This window comes from Bombyx mori, chromosome 1 (genome assembly GCF_030269925.1).
Source record: "Bombyx mori chromosome 1, ASM3026992v2".
NCBI classification, from domain to species: Eukaryota; Metazoa; Arthropoda; class Insecta; order Lepidoptera; family Bombycidae; genus Bombyx; species Bombyx mori.
In genome coordinates this window covers 1,320,680-1,344,583 of record NC_085107.1, presented here as the reverse complement: position 1 = coordinate 1,344,583, position 23,904 = coordinate 1,320,680, and the positions used below count along the sequence as shown (strand labels likewise).

Genomic DNA, 23,904 nt, shown 5'->3' with positions numbered 1-23,904 from the left:
TCACAAAGTTGTGTGAATTATTTTATATTTATGATGAAACGTATAACATATAACGTATAACGTATAACGTATACAGTAGATTATTAACTATTTAGCGTCTTTGAAAGTACAAAAGTGTGAGAAAATGAAACTAAATCCCTTGGGTTCTTCCAAAATGTCCGTAAAGTCTTTGTAAAGAACCAAAATTTTACTTTATTTTATCCCATCTCCACCCCTATTAACTATAGAGTCTCAAATAAATCGACTTCAACTCATGTCATCCATTTCATTTTCTCACTACTTTTTTCACACACTACTTTTTTTTAAAATTAAACCGAATGATGTGATACCTTCTCCTTTCCGGTTGGAAAGCAGAACTACTACATTACACTACTCACTCACGTCAACGTCAATTACTTAAGTCAAATAGCGTGCAAAATGCAAATTATTGCAAATAGCTTTAACAAAATTGGTGAAAATAAATAATAGCTGTATCCTAAAATTTCATTAAAGGAAACTAAATTAAATATCATAAAATGCCTAAAACAGAAGGATTGCATGAATTATATTATGAACATATTTGTTCCATTACTTCCAAGACCGATGTACTTGAATCAGATATTACTGGGAATGGCTTCGTCATAAATTTGAAAAGGAAATGGTGCGATTTGTTCTTACTTTCATATGAAGATAAAAGGACACGCAATTATTATACAAGTTCACATGCAATTAGATTAGAAAGATTAAGACAATTTCGTCATTGCATATATCGTATACATCCATTTAGTAAGTTTCGGTAAGTAATATCTACTGTAGTTTAATTCGTTAATTTTTCACGTTTTTTTGGATTGTGATGATGTCATTCATCTCTGCCGGAACTAATAATTTTTTTTACCTGCCTCGTACTAAATTATAATAATAATTAATGTCCGAAAATTATAAAATAGTACATGTTGATTATTAAGTTTAATAATGCGTAGATATCTAAAACCTATATTTCTACTGGAATTAGCATTATCGCCTAAAGCATCTTGAAGGACAAGCCATAGACAGTACTTTGATTTTTTTAAATTTTCACTGGAAAGCAATAAATTTATGTGTTATGCATCTTTATCGCTGCTTATTTTCAAATCTAATATTCAGTCTACTACTACTATCTCAACATCTGTCTGTAGTATTAGTACATATCACAATTCTTACCCAACTGCCTCTCTAGTAAGTGCCTAAGGGGAACTTGCTAATGAGAGATGTGATAGAATCTTAACAAGGTCCTGCTTATTATTGATTTTTCTTTATTTTTCCCATAGATAATTTCTAGTGTTTGTGTTTGTGACCTACCTGGTGTTAAGTGTTCAGTGGAGCCTGTAGACATATTAACAATTTAAATGCTGCCATCTACCTTGAGATTTGAGATCTAAGTCTGAATTGTATAGTAATTTTGATAATTGTAAGAATTTTGAGGATTTAATTTTTATTACAAAGTGTTAATACACATGATGTCAGTTCGGATTCAAACATCTGCATAGTTGCATTATTTGATACAGCCCTCTGGGAATCCTATCCTTTATCCCATGACAACTTTTAAAGTTAAAAATGTAGTTCTAAAGAAAGTTCTTTTAAAATATAGTTTTATTTCACAGTAACTTCTGGGACTTCCTTATTGTAAATGTATTTCTTTGCAACAAGATATTACAACACCACAATACTTCAGTGATCTTGGTAACAAATACTATAATTCCCTATTACATAGGGATATTTTTTGAATTCATCATAATTCTTGATTTGTTTGTCAATATGAATACGGGTTATGTTGACAGTGAAAGTAGAGAAATAATTTTGGATTTAAAAAAGGGACTGGTACGGTATTTTTCGACAAAGTTATTTATTCATGTAGCTTCAGCTATACCCGTGCAAGTCATAATTTTTTTGAAATATGGGCGAAATTCATACTGTTCATTGTGCAAGGCCAATATTCTTATCAGCGTGCTACGCCTTCTCAGCATAATCGGTCTATATAGGGTATATGAGACAACAACGTACTGTAACAGAAATAGAAAGTCATTGAAAGCAATACATTTGCACAATTTCTTACGAATAATATTAATTAGTTTTTTCACTATGCTTCAGATTGTTAATTTTTCTGACACTGTCTCTTTACTATACATTTTGGTCAATGATGATATCGATCGTTCATCACATTATGGATATCTCCTTAAAATGTCTTATAAATCAAGTAACTCAATATCAAGTTACAAGAAAATAGCCTATGAATTTCTGAGAGTTTGTAAATCTCTTGTTCTGTTCAGTGTCAGACCTTTAAAGAAAACATATTATCTAGATCTGATATTCTCACTTATGGCTCATTTGATAGCAAATATTTTTTATGTGTGGTGCCTTTTGGAATGCTATGATTTCTTTTGTTGCTACAAGTATACAAATGATCATATAATAATGAATGTAAAGTCATCTGCAGATCTAGTAAAAAGTCGAAAACTTCCCGAAAAAGTGTACCAGAGGGTAGTAAAATATTACAAGTCCAATCTTTCTAAAATGACAGTTGTTAAATGGCAGAACTGCCTATACCGATCATTACCAGATATATTGCAGCGAGAAATCATGCTGAGCTGTTATAGAGGCTACATAATGAGAATACCTTATTTTTGCGATTGGCCTGTGAGTGTCATTGAAGATATTGTTGTTATGCTGAAAGAGAAAATTTATTTGGCCAATGATATAGTTGCAGAGGTTAGTAATTCACAAGGATTTACATTTTATAGTTATAATAGATGGACTCATATGACAAATGCAGTAATTTGAAGAGTATATTGCTTCTAAATTCCAACACCACAACATGAAAATATATTGTACGGAGCCGCAATGTGGTTATAGGCAAGACTCTTACAAAAATAATTGTTTGTGTTTGAACTCATAATTATGTTCAGTAATTACTCTGTTCTAGCCTTGGATTCAAGGTGATGGTCTGATAATAGTAGATGCAGGAGAACTAGCAGTGTATTCGGTTGATGATGAGGAGACTGCTCACCTTATTGATGGAGATTATTTTGGAGAATTGTCTCTTATTACTGACAAGGAAGTCAGGACATCATATGTTGTGACAATAACAGATTCTCAGGTTCGATGCACTATTTAGATTGAAAAGTATTCAGATTTTGTTCATAACTCTCTGAGTTAACTCTTTACTTTACTAAAATGAGTTACCAAGTTCACTAAGATGAGTTCTGGCGCCACCTAGATTAGGGCAGGGTTACTAGAGTCCAGTGACACCGTAATGTAGATGCTGTTATTCATCTTAAGACCCCAGATCAAGATCCTCAATTGCATTTGTGCAATTGCATTGCAAAGGAAATTATAGCAGTAATTCAGGGATTGGTACATAATCTGCATCTTTTGATATTACCGAGGACTTCTTGCCTATGGTAATATTATGGTAACAATGTGTTCAAGAGCCATTTGGTTAATCTTTTATTTCAGATTTTAACGTTAGATAAGGGAGCATTTCGTATGTATATGAGAAATCATACAGACTTGTTCTTCAAATTAAAGCATGTACTCAAAAAGAAATTTAGTGACATCGATTCGACTGAGTGAAGCTGCTTATATGCCTATTGCATCACTGTTTTGATGTACAGTAAAACAGAAACTTCCTTATAGTTTTTATACCGGCTTTAACTCAGGCGGCATAATGTAAAATTTCTATTTCATAGGATTGGGTTTTAAATAAAAAAAATTGCTATTATATAATATCTTTAATGTTTAATTATAAATAACGAATCAAATAGAAATATTTTGCGTTTATTGTGTAATACAATATTATTTTTCATTATTTTCATTCTACAATTGAGTAAGCACCTAGATGGAATTTTAAAAAAAATACATCAAAGACGTAAAGTAGTTTTTTTTTCTCAGTTTTACAAAACGGCTACCCCACTCTTCAAACAGAAACGTATTACTGCATTACGGCATAAATAAGCAGTGTGCAATAGCAATACATACATACGATACATACATAGGCTTACAAGACCATACCGCCATATAGTTTAACTACTATTTGAATTTTGAATGTTTTTGATTTTTCGTACCTAATTCTTTGTAGCGTAAAGACCAGTCTATAAAGACATTGACATTTCGTGTAATTTCGTGTACTGAATGCAGACGCACTTACGTAAACTATAGAAATTGGGTCATACCTACACGATCGACGCGAATCACCGTGTTGCATGTTGCGATTCCGCACCTGTGTCCTGTCGTTTGACGTGACTTGAATTCCCGCGTTGATTTCCTTTCTTTTGGGTTTAGTGATAATTTTATGACATGTAGACTTCTTGAAGATATGATTTTCATAATATAAACAGAGGCTTAATACATACATAATAATACATAAAATATACTACACTGTAAAAAAAAAGTCACATATAAAATCGATGCCATTTTTATAAAGTGAACCAGATTCGTCATATTGATATCATGTACGACCCAGGCGACGGGACAACACAAAGTCGCCGTCGCCAGAAACATGTCTTGTCGGATCCTCGGTGCTTTTAGGCTCTTCAAACACCGGTCAACGTTCTGGTTGAACTTGTCATCGAAGAGTTAGACGAGCGAGCTAACTCATAGACATAGTCCACTGAAATCCACTGAATTTCTCGCTGGATCTTCTCAGTAAGTAGCGGTTTCGATTCGATGGTAGATTCTACGAAGCACTGCTCTTGCTACGGCTAGTGTCAGCAAACTCTCAGGTTGAGCCCCTGTGGTCACCTACCCGTCTGCACGAAGCTTGAATATCCTCTTAGGCTACCGGCGAATAGGTAGGATTATATATTGTTATTTACGACATAGTTAAAGAGCCACGGGCTTACCACAAATCACTTTTGACCTATTTGAAAAAGTCTGAATGCCCAACTCAAAGAAACCCTGTGAAACTGGTATTCATTTGCGATTCTCCTTGAAATATAAAGAAAGAAACATTTTTTACGTAACAAAATATAAATATAAGTTGTAGTGGAAATCTTCTACAGCTCGGGAAATATTATGTAAGTGACTTTATGCTTTACTTACTGCCTTGGACCGGTAATTTGTAATTGTGGTCGTAATACGGGGAAAGTTACGTGAATATGTTAGCATATCAACCGCGTTTTTGTTTTATGGAGCATATAGTCTGTCTCGTAAACTGTGTTGTCGTTTTCAATCAAACGAAAAAATATATTGTTGTTGTTGTTGTTGTAGTCCTAGGGTACCCCGCTGGTACATAGGGCCCGCACAAGTTGTCTCCACTTTACCTCCATTTACCTTTTATAAAAATATATTGTTAAAAAAAATACCACATACCAATTATTATTGTGGATTTAGTTTTCATATGTAATATCTAAACAAGTATTGTAAATCAATGAGTCATCGTATATATTAAGTATTGAAGTATTGACAAATGTGCAGCATTTCAAGTAACGTTGACCCATAGAACACGTCACGTATTAAGTCATCATTTACATAAATATTTATAAACGCTTCATTGAATTTTGAGTTAATGTTACAAAACTTTGACATGTGATTATCGTTAGTAAAAATACCTTTACTTGGTATGATAGCAAAATAAATTGATGATTGCACACATAATATCTTAGGATGAAAGAACATGCGCCCTGGCTAAATAACCGAGCATAATTTTAAAGGTAGGCAGCGGCTTAGCACCGCCCCTGGTATTGCTAACGTCTATGAGAGACGGTAACCATTCACCACCAGATGGGCCGTATGCTCGACTGCCTACAAGTACAATAAAAAAAGAACCGCAAAACCACTATTTACTGGTGGTAGGACCTCTTGTGAGTCCGCGCGGCTGGGTACCACCGCCCTGCCTATTTCTGCCGTAAAGCAGTAATGCGTTTCGGTTTGAAGGGTGGGGCAGCCGTTATAACTATACTGAGACCTTAGAACTTATATCTCAAGGTGGGTGGCGCATTTACGTTGTGGATGTCTATGGGCTCCAGTAACCACTTAACACCAGGTGGGCTGTGAGCTCGTCCACCCATCTAAGCAATAAAAAAATAAAAAAACTATGCCGAAATTAAAAATAATTTAGGAAATTAGCTGATTGCATTACTAATTGTGCTCCACTTAATAGCATGACTAAACAGATCTTTAGTAAGTCCTTTGTAAATACAGGCTTATTCCTTTTGACGTAATCACAATCATTTCTATGTATTTAACTACATATGGTAAATTGTGTTTCAACATAATAAATTCATATAACATGATAAACAATAAAAATTTACGTAATATTCCCAACATAGCACCTTCTGAGCTTCCCGCAAATTGTTTTATGTTATTATGAAAAAGTCTTACACAAAAACGTTTCGACCTCCTCGCTGGTTTAGTGGTTAGTAAACCTAAGTGCCTACTGTACTGCAGTGCCCGTAGTCACCATTTTTTTATCCAAGATATGATTGTTCTTGTCACTTAATTGCTCTGCTAACACTCATAACACAGAAGAAATCTTACTTCGGGTCATTTGGAGCCATTGCGGAACGTAAAGTTTCATATGTATTCAGAAGCAGTAGTTTGAGGGGTAAAGCCAAGCTGTCATGTTATAGATTGCAAATATTTATATCAGGCCGGATACTCCTTTTCGATTTATTGGTAGTTATAGTTAATGATAGTAGCACGGACTCTGTGTTGTCTTATGCGGATCCACAGGGAGTGGTTCGAGATATTGGTTGAGATCTGCCCCTCTAAATTTTACTATCTCTGTGTTCTCTGCTATCCCAGCAGAGTTGTTTCGTGCTACCAGAATCCAACTTTTTATAAAACAATTCGTTGGTCCCCGAATAAATTACCTTTCACGCTCTTTTATAAACACTATGACTTTTTAAACGAGTTTTTCATTATGTAAGTCCTTAGCGGTATAGGGTTGGTTCCTAGTTATTAGTGATGGACTAATGTCACTGTATCCATTCGTCGGAATAAAGAACACATACTGTAATTACAAATTGAACTCATTACGGTTGTTGCGTGTGTGTGTGTGTGTTTGCTCAAAATTGTGAAATCAGCACATACGTGATTGTTTATAAAACACCGGTATAGGTCATGGTTAAGCGTACCGACGATTCCGGATGGATTTAGTAAGCGAGACGGTGAATGACCGAGATATAAAGTTCTCGGAATATATCCGGAACGTATCCTAGAGTGAATTAAGGATAAATTATAAAATCAGGTACATAATAGATATGTCATTTTTTGGTATTTTTTTATTAATATATTTTTATTTGATTTTCTGTACTAAGTATGTTCGATAGTCCTTAACGTCTTAAATGAAAACGATATAATGGGTGTTGATTCTAAAAAAATATTTATTATAGTAAATTTTCTAAAGACTGGTGTGTTATCTGTGAAGGTATTTAGAGTTTACACCTTAAAAATCGATTCCATTTAAAGCCTTCCTTCTTTAAAGTACGAAAATTTGTGTACAATAGCTAATTAAATAACATCAATGACGTAACTGCTAATAATGTTTATGAATAAAGGTATATACATTTTTTCAGTATTAGAAATGCGTTTACTTAATTTTCAATTGTATATTCATTAAATATCGGACTTAAAAGGTAAACTCCAGACGCGTGTCGCAGCTGGCACCCCTATTGAGTTTCTCGCCGGATCTTCTCAGTGGGTTTCGATTCCGATCTGGTCGTAGAATCTGCGAAGCACTGCTCTTGCTAGGGCCAGTTATCAAATTCACTCAGGTTGAGCCGGGGAGCTCACCTACCCGTCAGGGCGTAGCTGAAATAACCTCATAGGCTACCAGCAAATATACCAGCTAGCTAGCTATTATTTGCTATGCTATGTTTATAAGACTACCAGCTAATAATATTCACCGTCTTAAGTATTTAGTTAGGTAGGTACAAAAACAGAGTTGACTCCCTCTTGCGTCGACATCCACGCCAGTCACACTATTCGTTCTATTATACATTACCGGAGCCCATAGACATCTGTAACGTAAATGTCGCCACCCACCTTGAGATATGAGTCCTAAGGTCTCAGTATAGTTACAACGGCTGCTCCACCTTTCAAACCGAAACGCATTACTGCTTCACTGCTGAAATAACGGTTAGCGATTTTGTTTCATGTTCCACAGATGTGCGCATTTACATATTATATATTAAACGCTTAATAAGTCTACCATTATTACAAGTATAAAACCGAAATGATATTAAATTAACAAAAAAAAAAGACAAAAGTTTGACTTACGCTAATAATTTGGAATGAGAAATCAAAATTTTAGTTCCTCATCTAAAGTGTTGTCACTATCAATAAGACGCAAGATATTTTTTAATTTCATTTTCAAGAACATTATCTTGTGTAATATACTTAAACTACGTGCAAAAGCTGTTGAACCCCTTTCAAAAATGATGTTCGGTCCAGTTGAGGTACGTACATCGTGATCCAATCTAACCCACATGCGTAATTGTATGGCTGCTTTATGTAATCGTTTTAATCGTTTTAAATATACTTATTTCATAAGGCTCCATTCTGAAATATTTAAATGGTAAATAAAATTTGAGGAAATTCTGCGATCTACATGTTTTTTTTTAAATTTAAATTTAGTACAGGCGAGTAAATATTATGAAAAAAAAAATAGCGATTTTAAATTCATTCGAATTGTGTTTTTTTTTCTGACGATTTCGATCTCTGTATTTTAGGTAGATTTATTATAATTTAACAAATCTTATCCTAAAAACGCTTGCTTGATATATCTTTGTGATGTACCGGTAGCAATGCGTTACAGTTTGAACAGTATGGTAGACGCTATTCCAATGTTATTAGAACATCGACCTCATAATGAGACTTCAGAAGTCAACATCGCTCAGGTACTTGAGCAAGGGTAGGGCTATATCGTGAAACTAGATAACAACAGGGAGGCCTAGTCATTTGTCTCATTTAGATTTATATACGAGTATTTTTGGCGTAGTTGTAGTAGTAGTAGTAGTAGTAGTAGTAGTAGTAATAATTAAACATTCATTAAATTTATAAATACTGAACCGCTCAAATTTCATATTTTCTCTTGTATGATTTATACGAGGCAAGAACAAGTTAAAAACATACAATACTAAGAATATACACAATGTATTCATTCTAAAACATAGACTTTTAATTTACAATGGACGGTATTATCGCTAAATAATTCCTTCACACTACAATTGTGTTCAAAAAAAAAAAGAAATGAAAAAGTTTTTGTAATGTAGGTTCGCCGTGTAGGTATCTACTCAAAGTGACATTTTTAATTTTCTACGGCAATTAGAATAATTATAAAAAAGTAATATGGCTGACTTATAATCGAACCTGAATTCCATGATAGATATTCTATTTTATATGGTACGACTACGGCAATTATAAATAATTTGGCAAATTTACCTCTTTTATTCAGATTAATCACTCACTTAACATAAAACCTCCAAATTAATGAAAATCAGTTTTTCACAATGTAACTTAAATAAAAATGTTTCTAAAACTCAACATTCCACTATACTCCATTTTTATTCTTTAGCGATCGGGTATATGGGCATTACCGGAAAACAAATGATGTATGGTATCACATAACATCATGCCGGCTCCAAGCGAATAAAACAACGTAACGAGAACGCAATATAAGACGGCCCAAAACTACTTAATTATATATGGCAATAAGACTGTTGTTATTCGATATTCAACTTTCTATTTTAGTGCAATATATTAATTATAAGATAACATACATATCTGCATACCTCTAATAATGATTGTAATGATATATGTTTGAGAGTTATAAGTCGGATTTTGAACGTTGATGTGATTGAGTGCTCCGTTGTTAATTTATTGGACGATGTCCATTAATTTGTTAGTGCCATATGATTACGAATTATGGTTATGTTGCTTATCTTTTATCTGTAAAAAAATATTTGTAAGCAAAAATTATTTATCAATAGAAATTGGGCCCGTGAGCTCACCCACCCGTCCGGGCGTAACTGGAATAGCCAGCGAATAGGAAGAAAAAAAGAAATCAATAGAATATTTTTAAACTCCCAATAAGGACAGGTTAAATAGGTTGCGAGATAAATACGAGGTCCCGAGGTCGAAGTAAAACGTAAGGGAATGACAGAGTCCTTTTTTCTATGAATAATGCTACTTTATTAACATATTGTTAAGATACCTGCGTAAAAATTGGGAAAGTTTGGAAAAGGGTAAATCTGAATACGCGTCGCGAATTAAGTCGCAGTTATTTCTATTTTGGCAATGAAATATAATTTAAATATAATAGGAACCTATACCTACGAATCTATTTATTGTATTTATTCATACTACGGTTTTGTGAAATAAAAATAGGCCTTATTACCAGTACTCAAGAAAAAATATGGAAGGGGCTGCAAATGGAATGAATGAAGAAAACTTTGTTCAGGATAGGGTCAAATATATTATCAAATTGGATTGGATTTGGTCGTAAATTCTTCTGCGCATCTACACCGATAAAAACAACAATTACTTTAAAGAGGTGATGATATTCTAAATCGAAGATTAGAATTTTTATATATTTAATAACATATACGTAACGTTTTGCTTTTAATTTTGCAATAAAATAAATTACTTAATTTCGTTTGGATCTATTAAATTTCGCAAGCGTCCAAAATAATGAAAGAATAGAAATGATTGCAGCAATAAATGCTGGAACGAATGCTTACGAAATTAGCCTAACATAATGAATTTAAACGTATGTGAACTAGTTGCGTTTCTAATTCTCTTAATTGGAATCCGTAATGTACTGAAATTTAACTATGCGTTAGCGTTCGTTATGGTAAGGACTTGTGAGAGCTCGAGATGTGATTGACCTGTTGCAGCATTTCATTAAAAGCTAAATTATACAAATCGTTCATAACTCAGCACAATATTTATGTATTTTTTTTATATTTTTTTTATTGCTTAGATGGGTGGACGAGCTCACAGCCCACCTGGTGTTAAGTGGTTACTAGAGCCCATAGACATCTACAACGTAAATGCGCTACCCACCTTGAGATATAAGTTCGAAGGTCTCAAGTATAGTTACAACGGCTGCCCCACCCTTAAAACCGAAACGCATTAATGCTTCACGGCAGAAATAAGCAGGGTGGTGGTACCTACCCGCGCGGACTCAAGAGGTCCTACCACCGGTAGTATGTATATTTTTATTCTGCTGTATACCTTTACTTAGGAATGGATTGGCCAATCAAGACGCGAATGGGTTAGTAGTTAAGATAGGTTCGCACTACTGATGATGAGTCATGGATAATTGAAGTCATGAGTGGATGAAAGGGTTAAGTACAATTTTTAAGATTTTTGATTTTTTACATTTAATGAAGGTGTTATGTGCCTATAAACAATATTAGACTTAAAAACTCCTGGCTTAAAGGCTATTTTTAGAAATTACATGTGATGGAGGAGTTATGTACGATGAAAAAGTACAAGTAACAAAAGTTTGTTACCTGTTTTCTCAAAATTAACAAATTGTATCATATCCCATTCATACACTCATGTCTTCAATTTATATGAGGGGCTAGCTCGTGTAGGTCCGGGTCACATATCTCAACAGAAATGAATTTAGTTGACCAATTCTATTTCGAAGCGTTTTACGAGTATTGAAACATTAACAAGTATTTTTTTATGAATATTTCTATCGCGAAGCTGTTATGCGTTAGATTTGAAGAGCGGGATAGCTTTTATCTATACTCTATACTAATATTATAAAGAGGAAAGATTTGTTTGTTTGTTTGTATTGAATAGGCTCCGAAACCATTGGACCGATTTGAAAAATTATTTTACTGTTTGGAAGCTACACTATTCTCGAGTGACATAGGCCATAATATTTTTTGAAAAAAAAAATTAGAGATCCTTACTAAAACTCTAATAATTAACCCAAGGTGTAAAAAAAATACCTAAAATATTCTTTACATCGCGACAGCATAATAATTAGTCTAACTTTTTTATTTTTTATTGCCTAGATATGTGGACGACCTCACAGCCCACCTGGTGTTAAGTGGTTACTGGAACCCATAGACATCTACAACGTAAATGCGCTACACACCTTGAGATATAAGTTCTAAGGTCTCAGTATAGTTACAACGGCTGCCTCACCCTTCAAACCGAAACGCATTACTGCTTCACGGCAGAAATAGGTGGGGTGGTGGTACCTACCCGTGCGGACTCACAAGAGGTCCTACCACCAACTATTATAGTTATGCCGCAATAAGTGTTCTTTGATTAAAACAACGTCAAATATCGTTGAAATTTTTGTTAAAGACCCGAGCGGAGCCGGAGCGGGCCGCTATATATAATAAAAGACTTCGTATCGCAGAATGGGTGTGTGGTGTACAGCCTCTTTGACAGGACATGCGATCTATAGAAGACATAGACTAAGGCGGAGATTTGACATTGTGGCTTTTCTAAACTTGACGAGGACGAAAAAAGGGAAAACTGAATACCTTAATAGGCGACAAACTAATTAACCGACTGTTCCTTGGGTGATTAGATTCACATTGTGATGTATGTACATGAGCTCCGCTGATTACTATCAAATCAGTTGTCCGTCTATTGTATTAAAAAAAAAATTTTTCATTGACGTAGGCCGTATTGTGGACTCGTAAGTAAGTGCGAACGCCTTCTTGTTTCTCCGGGGAAACAGACATGAGTTCGCCTTTCGAGCTATCAAGCTATACTTTGATCTTAGCATTCACCTTGTAGTGTTGGATTGTAAAATCGTCAAAAAGAATATAATACATAAATATGATTTGTCAATTTATTTATATGGTAATTCCTGTTCTCTAAGTCGACTCGAGTTTTTCAGATAGTTATAATATTGCATTTCCAGAAACCTAAATTATATATTATATCAATCTGCATCGTAATTCCGACCAAAACCAAAAGTCAAAGTCTTTTTCGCAACTAACATTTAAGATGTCGAAAAAAAAATCTAGTCCAATCATGATTAATGACATTGTTAAGTTATTCACAATTTAAAACAAGGAAGCGATTTGAGACGATTAAACTGTAATCGAGACAGAGAATTGCATTTATGTAATAAGCGAAGACTCTTGACCGGTTCTTATAGGTTAGTTTCAATGAAGCGTAGACCTTTCTGGATATTATAAACATTTTGAGGATTTCTTCCGCATTTAATGCATTATTCGGTTGTTTAGATGATAGAGCGAATAGCAATCGTTGCGAATGTGCATAATTGAAAACATAAATACAAAATAAATATGAACGTCTGAAGAAAATGGCACTCCTGGCAACAAATATATATAGCATAATATACAAATATACAAATATATAATAGCATTCTTTGTTGGTTGTATATATAAAAAAAGGGAAAACAATCATTATTTATCACTATTGGATACCACGCCTTTCCCTCGTAGTCATTTATTCGTGTAAGCCATCAAATCGATTTGATCAATTTGCGATGTTACATTACTGCAGTAGACCTGACGGTTAGCTGGTGCCAGCTAAAGGGGGTCATAGACAAAATAGCGTGGAAACAACAGCGCATAAAACCACTTTGGCTTTCATTGGAAGCTCGTACATTTTTACGATAAGAAATTTAATCATAATCGCCTGCTCAGATATTAATCAACATACGCCTATGTGCCTCCAACTTAGTCACAACTATCACAAGATCGCCTTGTTCTGGTGATTAGCGATCGAGTACTTTACCACTAAGCCCTAGTTTGAGTCTGAGATAGAGCTGAGTAAGGCGGTGAGCTATAATGAATAACGTGCAAATAAACGCCAACCGCCAATAGTTCTCAGTCCGTTGAATTGGCCACTACTCGACACGACCATCGACCTTCTAGGAGAACATTGTGCCCTACCCAGTGCCAGTCCTACTTAGGACTTTTAACCAGAAATTTGAAAACTGTTTAAATAATATGGAAAGTTTATCCGAAAATATGTTGTAATGGGTATATTGACTTGAAGCCTTAAGCATATTCAGGGGGTTTGAAGTCGCTCTAATGGATACGTAAATTACCTTGTCATGTAATAAGGTCGGCACGTTATGTGAAATTGAGTGTGGCCTATTAGGGCTGTCATTTCATGGTTATTTTGTTGAAGAAATCGCATACTGAGCAGACCGTAACGCAGGGAAGTATTGTAGTAAACCTAACTATGTACCTTAATGACGTAATTCTAAGGTGACTCTGAATTAAGCTTCACATGAACTATTCTTCTGTGCTCGAGTTCGCATACACGAGACTGCACATGGCATTTCCTAATGCAGATATTTTGGTCGACATCATCGTGGCCTAAATGATACGACAGTCGGTTGTATGTATATTATTATGACGCACTATGCCTATAAAATCCTGTAATAAGGTTCAAAAATAAAACCCGTAACATGTACAGATGTGCGTAATTAGTGGCGATAGAGCATATCGTGAGCCTGCACGGGTGAGTACCAGTTTTCTGCTCGTTTCTGTCGCCAATCAGTCAGCCGGCGCGGTAGTGGTAGGACCTCTTGTAAGTCCGCACGGATAGGTACCATCGCCCTGCCTATCTCTGCCGTGAAGCAGTAATGCGTTTCGGTTTGAAGGGTGGAGCAGCCTTTATAACTATATTGACACCTTAGAACCTATATCTCAAGGTCGGTGGCGCGTTTACGTTGTAGGTGTCTATGGGCTCCAGTAATCACTAAACACCACCTATCTAAGCAATAAAAAAAAGAAAAAAAAAATGAGGCAGCAGTGAAACAAGAAGTATTAACATTTCGAATGGGCCCTTCAAAGTTTCCGTGCTCTGTAACATGAGGCCATAATAAATTTTAGTCTCATCTTATTTTTGTTCGCGTAAAACCGAAAAACTTAAATGCCGTTTCAGATTGATACGATTAAGCGCAGTTACAATTAACGTTACTACGTTTCTATTTCATTCAATCTGAGCTAAACTGAATAGTTAAAACTTGCTTAATATTGTTGTAGTAGTATTTGATGCGTTGAGTAAGCATTGCGGTTTTACAACGTATTTTATATTTCGAACGTGCAAAATACCGTTGATGTTCGTGATTAGAAAAAAGAATTTCACGCGTACAGGTACCGTAGTAGACTATTTGAATAAACGTACATAAAGATTGTAGCAATAATATGATATTATGTAATGAAATCGCTGGTGACATAAGTGAGTGCGCGACGACAGCTATGCCTACTAACGTATTACGGTTTTTAAATAAGTCCTAGTAGAAAATCCTTTTTGGGATGTCATAGAACTTACAGCGCCAGCTGGTGGAAACACGTAAACCCCACGTAGGGTGGTGGTAGCTACCACGCTTTCGTATTCGTACCATTCTACTTAGTACAAGTAATTAAACTGTAATTATGTAATAAAATAAGCTTATTGCTTAAATGGGTTGACGAGTTTACAGCCCACCTGGTGTTAAATGGTTACTGGAGCCCATAGACATCCACAACGTAAGTGCGCCACCCACCTTGAGATATAAGGTCTAAGATCTTAAGTATAGTTACAACGGCTATCCCACTCTTCCAACCGAAACGCATTACTGCTTCACAGCAGAAATAGGCAGGGTGGTGGTACCCACCCGCGCGGACTCACAAGAGGTTCTACCACCAGTAATTACGCAAATTATAATTTTGCGGGTTTGATTTTTATTATACGATGCTATTCCTTCACCGTGGAAGTCAATCCCGAATATTTGTTGAGTACGTATTTCATTAGAAAACAGTGCTTCTAAGAGTTTCTAAGAGTGCTTTGTTATATTATAACATAGTAAAAGTTAATTAATTTATTTATTGCATTTATGTATGAACGATCTCACGGCCTACCCGTTTTTAAGAGCATACCGTATATATCAATGCGGATACCGTCACGGCTGACGGTGGAAATGGAAGTTTCGAGAAATGAGATCGGAGTTTCAATTGTATCGGGTAAAAGTTGTCACAGTCTTTGGATGAGATATAATAACTGCTTTGCGACGGAAACTTTTGAACAAATACTGTATGTAATTGCAATTATTTTTTTACATCAGTCAGGCAAGCAGTATAACTCGCGAGAATGTAAGGTACTATGTATGGGAAATACAGTAAAAGTCACTATTGCAATGTCAAGTCTTTAAAACCTGAAGACGCGAAATTCAAACTTTTTATAATGCACTAAAGTGATCGTAATCATAGTCGTAAATTACACTAACTACGACTTTGATTTTTCTTTGTCGTAACTGGCAACAAGGTTATAATTAGATGATTGATTGATGATTGAATGATTGACTGATGAAGAATAAATTAATTTATTTAGGCCTATCAATAAAAACATTTTAAATGAAGCAGTTAAATATTAGAATTTCTATGTTGTGAGTACTGGAAACACTGACATGAGATAAAAGCAAATATAATTAGACATCGAACAGATAATCTTTAACAAAGATACAGACTCCGAGAGTACAGTAGTAAAGGTTATTGTACACTAGACGTCATTTCGGGTCCTCCCAGGGTTCGGCGAGTAAACTAACCCATAAGCACAGCCAACTGAGTTTCTCGTCGGATCTTCTCAGTGGGTCGCGTTTCCGATCCGGCGGTAGATTCTGCGAAGCGCTGGTTTCGCTACTGTTAGCAACGCCTCCACGTTAGAGCCCCGAGAGCTCACCTATTCGCTTGGGTACGCTGGCATAGCCTCTCAATACTACCAGCTTAGGTAGTAAAATAAAATTACACTAGACAAATCTGGTTTAGTTGACGGGCTGTAAATAGCACGTGCTTGGGGTGCACGTAGCTAAAATTGTTCCATTCCATTTTCATAGATCAGCCTTTCCCGAAGTGGGCGATAACGCCCCCATGTGGGCGCTGCAGGCCTAAAGGGGGGCGGTAAGAGAACAAAAAAAAAAGGGACGTTGTATAGAGGCTTGGAAGGCAATTTGTAATTTCATCTAGGAAGACTCTTAGACACCGACTGAGCTCTCGCTATAGTGGTTTTTAAGTAGGTGAAAAAATGGAGGCGTTAAAAATAATTGATTCCCAAAGTGGGCAGTAGACAAAATAAGTTTGGGAACCCCTGTCATAGATGGATGTTTTTTCCATGCTAGCTTCTTAAACCTAGCGGTTTCGCTCGGTTGAAAGGTAAAGATGTAACCCTCGGGAATAATACTTTTTTTCTGAGCTATGATAAAAAGGTGGTTCATATATTTCTACAAAATTAAATATTTAAAGAAACAAAAAAAATCACTTTCGCATTTATAATCATGGACAGTTAAATTTAACGGTTTCTTTTACTTTACATTAAATCGTTAATTAGTGAATGACGTTTTCATATCTTAATTAGTCAAAAACGAAATTATAAATTTATTAAAGCAACATTACGAAAACTAGCTTAGGACCGTTGTTTTATGAATTTGATTATCTTATGTTTTTCGTGTATTTCGTTACATTAAATTTGAAAATGATTTAAATCAGCACTAGCACAAAAAAAAACATTCGCAAAGCAAAAACACAAATAATCACCTACCAAAGTGCAAATGAAAACATAAAAAATTAAAATATATCAAAAAAAAAAACAAGTTTGTCAACTATAGACCCAACCACTGGATCAGTCTAAGCTGACAAGAAGAACTTAATATCAAATTATTTTTATCCGCACGTCACTCTTAATTCGATACCATGCACTAAATACACCCAAAACTGTACACGGAATTCACCCCACCTTCAAACCCAACCGAATTTAAATAACACCTTTCAATTAGCAGTAACGGTATCGAATAAAGCCTTTCTAAAGCGACCGGGTTTAACGGGCTAGTAGGGATGCATCAGGGGGCTAGATTACGCAATGTATCTTAGCCGGCAACGGTCACTATATATAAGCTGGTAAAGCATGCTCAATGCATAGAAAGTACTGACAACAGACCAAGTGTATTACTGAATCAGTCCAGCGGAAACAAGCAAGATGTACGCTAAAATCGCCGTGAGTGAATTATTTACAAAAAATAATAATAAGAATAATAACGAATTAGAGATGGGACTGCAGTGATATTAAAAAATAATTACTTTAATAGCAGTGTTTAGTGTTGCGGTTTTTAAGTTATTTTTGTGTATCTTTTTCAGCTCATCTCACTCGTGGTTGCCGTAGTGGTCGCATCCCCTACACCCGGAGGCGGCGGCGGACAGTACGTATTTTTTATTATTTCACATTCAATTTAATCCATTTCATGCTTAGAGCACCTTTAAAATTATACATAGCCTTATAGGGCTTTTAGAATTAAATTACAATAATGAAAATTCAATTTAACATTTTGACAAAAAAAAAATCGTCGCGTTGTTCAAAAACGAATTGTAGCAAAAGTTCGCAGAAAGTCAAAATAGTATCGACATTGAACTTCATTAGACGTAACAACAGCCAGTGTTCAATTAACGATTATTTAAAAGAAAAAATCTTTCGACAGAAAACAATCGAATTATGTAAGCGAAGGCCGCAGCCGAAGCCGATTATGTCTTGCTATTTTCGTAATCTAGTTTTTGGTCTAGATTCACCATATACATATATTATGTGTATTATATTAGCAGATCTGCAATAACGTATAGAGCTGTGTTTCTCAATATTTTAATTAATCGCATGAATGTGTGTTAATTAGGCATTAAATTATTCAAGATTAAGGTCAATCAAAATTGATATTTTTTTTGGTTTTTAATCAACAATTTTAATTAAAATTGTATTGATAAAACGTGATACGTAATCATCTATTTTATAAAGAATTTTAGCGAGAGCCATTATTTTTTATTAATGCAAGGTGATATTGTAGAAAGCCCAAGAAATAGTGGAGTAGAGCGTATGACCTCATCTGCATAATTACGAAAGAAAATTACGGAATTAATGAACGCACAAAACAAACCTCTCATTATTGCACCCCGCTTCTTATGTAACTGAGCTCGTGTGTTGAGTTACTAAAGCGTGCTTGATATATAACGTCATTTATAATAAGCATTCAATTAAAAAAATAACTGCCGCCAATAAATTACTTCGCGTTTTTTTTTTATGAACGAAACTAAATTCAAAAGTTGTAATCTTAAAGTTGTTTAATTTTTTTTTATTGCTTATATGGATGGACGAGCTCACAGCCCACCTGGTTTTAAGTGGTTACTGAAGCCCATAGACATCTACAACGTAAATGCGCCACCCATCTTGAGATATAAGTTCTAAGGTCTCAGTATAGTTACAACAGCTGCCCCACCCTTCAAACCGAAACGCATTACTGCTTCATGGCAGAAATAGGCAGGACGGTGGTACCTACCCGCGCGGACTCACAAGAGGTCCTACCACCAGTAAAAAAATTAAGTAATGCATAGATTTTGATAAGATAAGATTAGGAAATTGAAACTATTTTTTCGATTTCAATCACGCATTTGCATTTTTATTTTGTAATTCTCGACGTTTCCAGCAGATACTAAACGGGTTCCGTGGTCGCGGACGGCTCTAGTGTTATTCGTCGACATTTGATTATTGGGGGCATCTCCTGTGTGTTTTTTAAATATAAAAACTATTTCTTGCCTTTTAAGTTTCTTTTCGCACGACAATACTCACCGAGCTAAGAATACGTTAAGAATACTTGATCTCGTTCATCGAGTCTGTCGTCATGTAAGTTTTAATCGAATATACGGTGCATTTAAGTACATATTTACATTAAAGTAAAAGGCAGAGACAGTCAGATCTTATATAAGAAGGTCACACGGGCATTGGAATTTCGGTTTTTTTGTTGTTGTTATATGAAATGTTTTAATGATATTTTCAAGTAGATACTTTTGTGGATGATATTTTTTATTACCAAAAGGCATCACAGTGCTTACTCTCAACATCTACATTGAAGTCTGACTGCCGTATTGACATTAAAACATCACTTTGATTTTTGGGAAATTAAATTAGCACATATAAATTACTGACTCGGCGATGCAGTAGTTAGAGTCTCTGATTGTGGCGCCGAGAGTCGTGAGTTCGATTCCCACATCGATGAAGAGGCTTGTTTGCCCTTTGTCTATGTGCTTATTATCTTTATATGTGTATATTTAAATGTATATAAGCATGTATGTCAGCCATTGGTACCCATTGATAACACAGGGAATCCTAATTTGGGGGCGGATGACCGTGCGTGATTTATTCCCAGTTATTTATTAATTAGTTATTTATTATAAATTTGTTTTGAAAAATTGAAATCGTATCTGACCGTTATGTGTCTAATGTGGAGATAAATTTTCCCTTCATTAATCCAGTAAGCACGTGAATCACATTCTGCCATTGTTTCTATTGTGTACAAAGTTAAATAAATTACTATCAAATTACTGTCCTAATTAGATAGTTTCTTAATTCTGTGTTCGTAAAATTTCCTCCCAACTTTCTTAAAGTAAGCTTCACAATACGACTCCTAGCTCTCTGTTGTAAACGTAATCAAACGTGCGCTCCTTATTATTTTCATTTAATCTATGTTATTTGTAGTGAAAGTTCAATTGACTTTGTTTACCGCCGGCTTTAGATTTACATCTAACTACACGATAAATCGTATCGGCTATATACGGGTGTGCCCTTAATAATTAAATTGTTTGAAACTACAATTTGTTAAAACTGCTCCCAAACTTTGTCATTTCGATATAACAGCTATATTTTCATTCAAACTAGTACGCATTAATTTACAAACACCAGAAATTTGTTCGTTATATTTAGCGGAATAAAAACACTACAAATCTCAAATTCTACTAAACGTGGAATAAGATTATTTTTTTAAAGATGGCTCAGCTTATTGCAATCGTCTGACTGTTATAAACTGTGAAGCGATATATTACGATTTCAACGTTCTCTGCTTGCTTGAATACACTTTTACTACATATCATTGTCTACTGCGTATACCTGTCTAAAGCTGTATTGATAATTATGTCATTGGTTCTCATGAAAATTCAATATAAATCCAAAGAAAACATATCATTTGCGCAAAATCATATCGAGGAACGAAAAACGATTTGGTTTAAGCGCCATTTTTACAACTTTACAGGAGTCCATTTAAAGTTTAAAATTTGAAAAAAATTCATAAGAAAAAACTTCTTTAGCTATTTCAATGTAGTAAACTTAATTGAAGTTCAATTAAAAACACCGAACTGTTGATTATAATACCAAATAAAACGCACCTTTAATTAGAAATATAAATGTGGTGTATTAAGCGAAATATCACTTAAACTAAATATCCTTTCAACCCTCGATGTATATATCGATAAACATTACGTTGCATTACATCACTTGCAAAAGTAACGATGGAATTTTCGCGAAACTGTCAACTTCACCGCGATCCGGTTTATGGAGAATCGAAAAATAAATACAGGTTCTCTCTGATCATACAAAAACTTATCAGCCTCTAGCAATTACTATAGATTATATTGGTTTATTGTGACTTGTATTATAAGTAGATGCGGTTTTTTTTATGAATGACGGTGGCCCGGGGGCCTCTCCAGTTTTACCAAGACAGGTGGGCGAGCAGAGAGGCTCAGCCAAGAGGGGTGGGATTAGCTAACAGTTGCCCGAGCGCCTCCAAAAGAGACCTAACAACTCAAGGGTAGCTGCTTCGCGAATGAATCTACTACCGGATCGGACCCGCTGAGAAGATTCGGCGACAAACTCAGCGGGCTGATGCTTAGGTTAGGTTGCACATCAAACTCTGCTGAGTTCGACAAGTACGGTTACCGGGGTCCCTAGTCCTATTGTTAGAGTTAAGACGTCTAATGCAAGGGCTTAGTTGCGGTAAAGACAGAGGCGGTTTATAATCTTGAAGTCTACTAAGTTGCTCATAATTATTACATTTTGGTTATGTGTGACTTGACTGATAGTATTGCCCACAATCTCATTGGCTGCTAGGACTCTTTTCCGCGCGGAGTCATCAGCGTGTACTGTGAAACGTGTTATGTAGTATCAAATTTAGTATCATTAGTATTTAGTGTCAAATTCATAAGGTCTTTATTGCTTCGTACTTTTAAGCACACACAAGTACACCTATGGACCTCATTGAACACATTAAAGTTAACATCTTCGATTTTTCTTTCAACAGCAAACACGTGACCATCCACGTTCCCTACAAGATCCACACGATCCACCACCACCACGTGTCCAAGGTGCACGTTCCAGTGCACGTGCCTGTAATCAAGGAAGTCCAGGTCATCAAGGAGGTGCCCATCATCAAACACGTGCCGGTGCCCATCGTTAAGCACGTGCCTTTCCCCGTTGTGAAACACGTGGAAGTCGAGAAGAAGGTGATCGTGCCGGTCCACCATCACGAGCACCATGAGCACCATGAAGAGGAACAACACGGGTGGGAAGGCGAAGCGTTACACGGCTGGAACTGATTTTATCAAAGAAAATTCATCATAGCTTAAGGTCGGTTTCGACAAATATAAATTTTGAATATTTCTTTTCAATTAGCATTTGCTTCATCTTAAACTAAATCTCGTTTATTTATCTCAAATACTAGGAATGATAACAGAATATATGTATATGCTATTTATGTTATAATAAGTAGGTAGATATTATTTTAGTAAATCAATTAGAGACCAGAGACATTTCCCACCAAGTCATGCAGTTTTTTTTGTTGTAACTCTAGAACTCATACTGCTGTGAGCAATTAGAACCCGCTTCATCTTAAAAATAGCTTCGTGTCCACTGTCTAAACGTGTAATAGGAACTATTGACGTCACAAAAGGCAATTTTTAGACGATGATTTGGAATAACTATAAGATAGCAGACGTTAACCTAGGTTAACAAGTTTATTGTATACCAAAACAATATCTTGCCTGTGTAAACCAACAATTGAAAAAGAGTCTTATATAAAGTATATTTCTATTTAACCGTTAGACCTTAGAACCCCTAGCCTCGAGGTGGTTGGCAGCATTAACGTTATGTCTAGGTCTCCGGTAACCATTGAACACCAGGAGAACTCTGAGCTCGTCCACCCATCTAAGCAATAAATAACAACCTACTGTTATTACTGAATTACTAACAAGACGATTTTTTTCGTCTCTAAAGTCATTGCCTTAAATACTATTTTCGTTTTTCAGATACACTAGGTCAATCACACGTCATCACAAATCGATCGAGCAAGGATCGGTTGCTTCTTCATCATCATCATCATCATCATAATGTAAATAGAAAAATCGAATAGCTATTGCTAGAAGAGGCTAACTAATTACATTCAGTTGAAAACAATGTTATAACTATAATAATAATAATAAAATATTAGCATTATTTGCAGCTTAAACCGCTAAAATAATGCAACGGTATACGCTTTAAAGACATGTTTTAACAATATTCGTTTTCCACCGAATGTGATTTCACGACATCAGTTTACGAAGTTTAATATAAATCTGCTTTTAAAATGTTATTGATTTCATTTTAAAAAGTTGACACTTAGGTATTGGCTAACGAACGCGACAAAATAAAATTGAAATATAACGCCATTATAAAGAAATTATCAGTAAATGCCAATAAAATATTCAACATTAAAAAGACGTCACCAGTTCAAAGAATAAAAAAAAATTTTAAACTATTTGTAATCATACCAATATGAAAACGTTAAGATACTTTGTGACATTTCAATTTAATCTGTATATTGGTATAGAATATGCAATCCTACCAAGAAATTTAATTAAAAGAAGAAATTCATATATGTACATTTTGGTTCATTGCAATTTTTTTTAATACTATAATGATACCTACCATTTATTCGATTGTCAACGAATGTAAGGTTGTATGTTTTGTAAACTGTTCGTCCACTGTAATTGTTATATTCATTTTATAGTTACCATGTTTGTTAAATGTATATAACCAAAGAGAATAAATGGAGTGGTTATATTAAAAATAAAATGTATTTTTATTAACATTCTCGCGACTCCTGCTTTT

At 35.0% G+C, this 23,904-nt stretch overlaps 1 protein-coding gene across 7 annotated transcripts; it reads left to right on the top strand.

Annotated features, from left to right (window-relative positions):
• Positions 1-366: 366 nt before the first annotated feature.
• Positions 367-23,868, top strand: LOC101743858 (potassium/sodium hyperpolarization-activated cyclic nucleotide-gated channel 4). 7 transcript variants are annotated; one of them, XM_038012803.2, is made up of 7 exons: positions 369-775; positions 1,620-1,698; positions 2,587-2,724; positions 2,939-3,112; positions 18,087-18,148; positions 22,061-22,386; positions 23,064-23,868. In XM_038012803.2, the coding sequence occupies exons 1-6, from the start codon at positions 516-518 to the stop codon at positions 22,353-22,355; spliced, it is 1,008 nt and encodes a 335-aa protein (XP_037868731.1). In that variant the 5' UTR covers positions 369-515; the 3' UTR covers positions 22,356-22,386; positions 23,064-23,868. The 7 variants fall into 7 exon arrangements, with proteins under 7 accessions (XP_062530979.1, XP_037868731.1, XP_021207995.2 ...); XM_021352320.3 differs by having other exon boundaries at positions 1,620-1,836; XM_038012787.2 differs by having other exon boundaries at positions 1,620-2,724.
• The last annotated feature ends 36 nt before the right edge of the window (positions 23,869-23,904 follow it).

Bases quoted from the DNA above. Each gene is read 5' to 3' on its own strand.
- LOC101743858 (XM_038012787.2), top strand. From the start codon at position 516: ATGCCTAAAACAGAAGGATTGCATGAATTATATTATGAACATATTTGT. The intron at 776-1,619 runs GTAAGTAATATC...TTTATTTCACAG, and splicing joins CATCCATTTAGTAAGTTTCG to TAACTTCTGGGACTTCCTTA. The intron at 18,149-22,060 runs GTACGTATTTTT...TTCTTTCAACAG, and splicing joins CCCGGAGGCGGCGGCGGACA to CAAACACGTGACCATCCACG.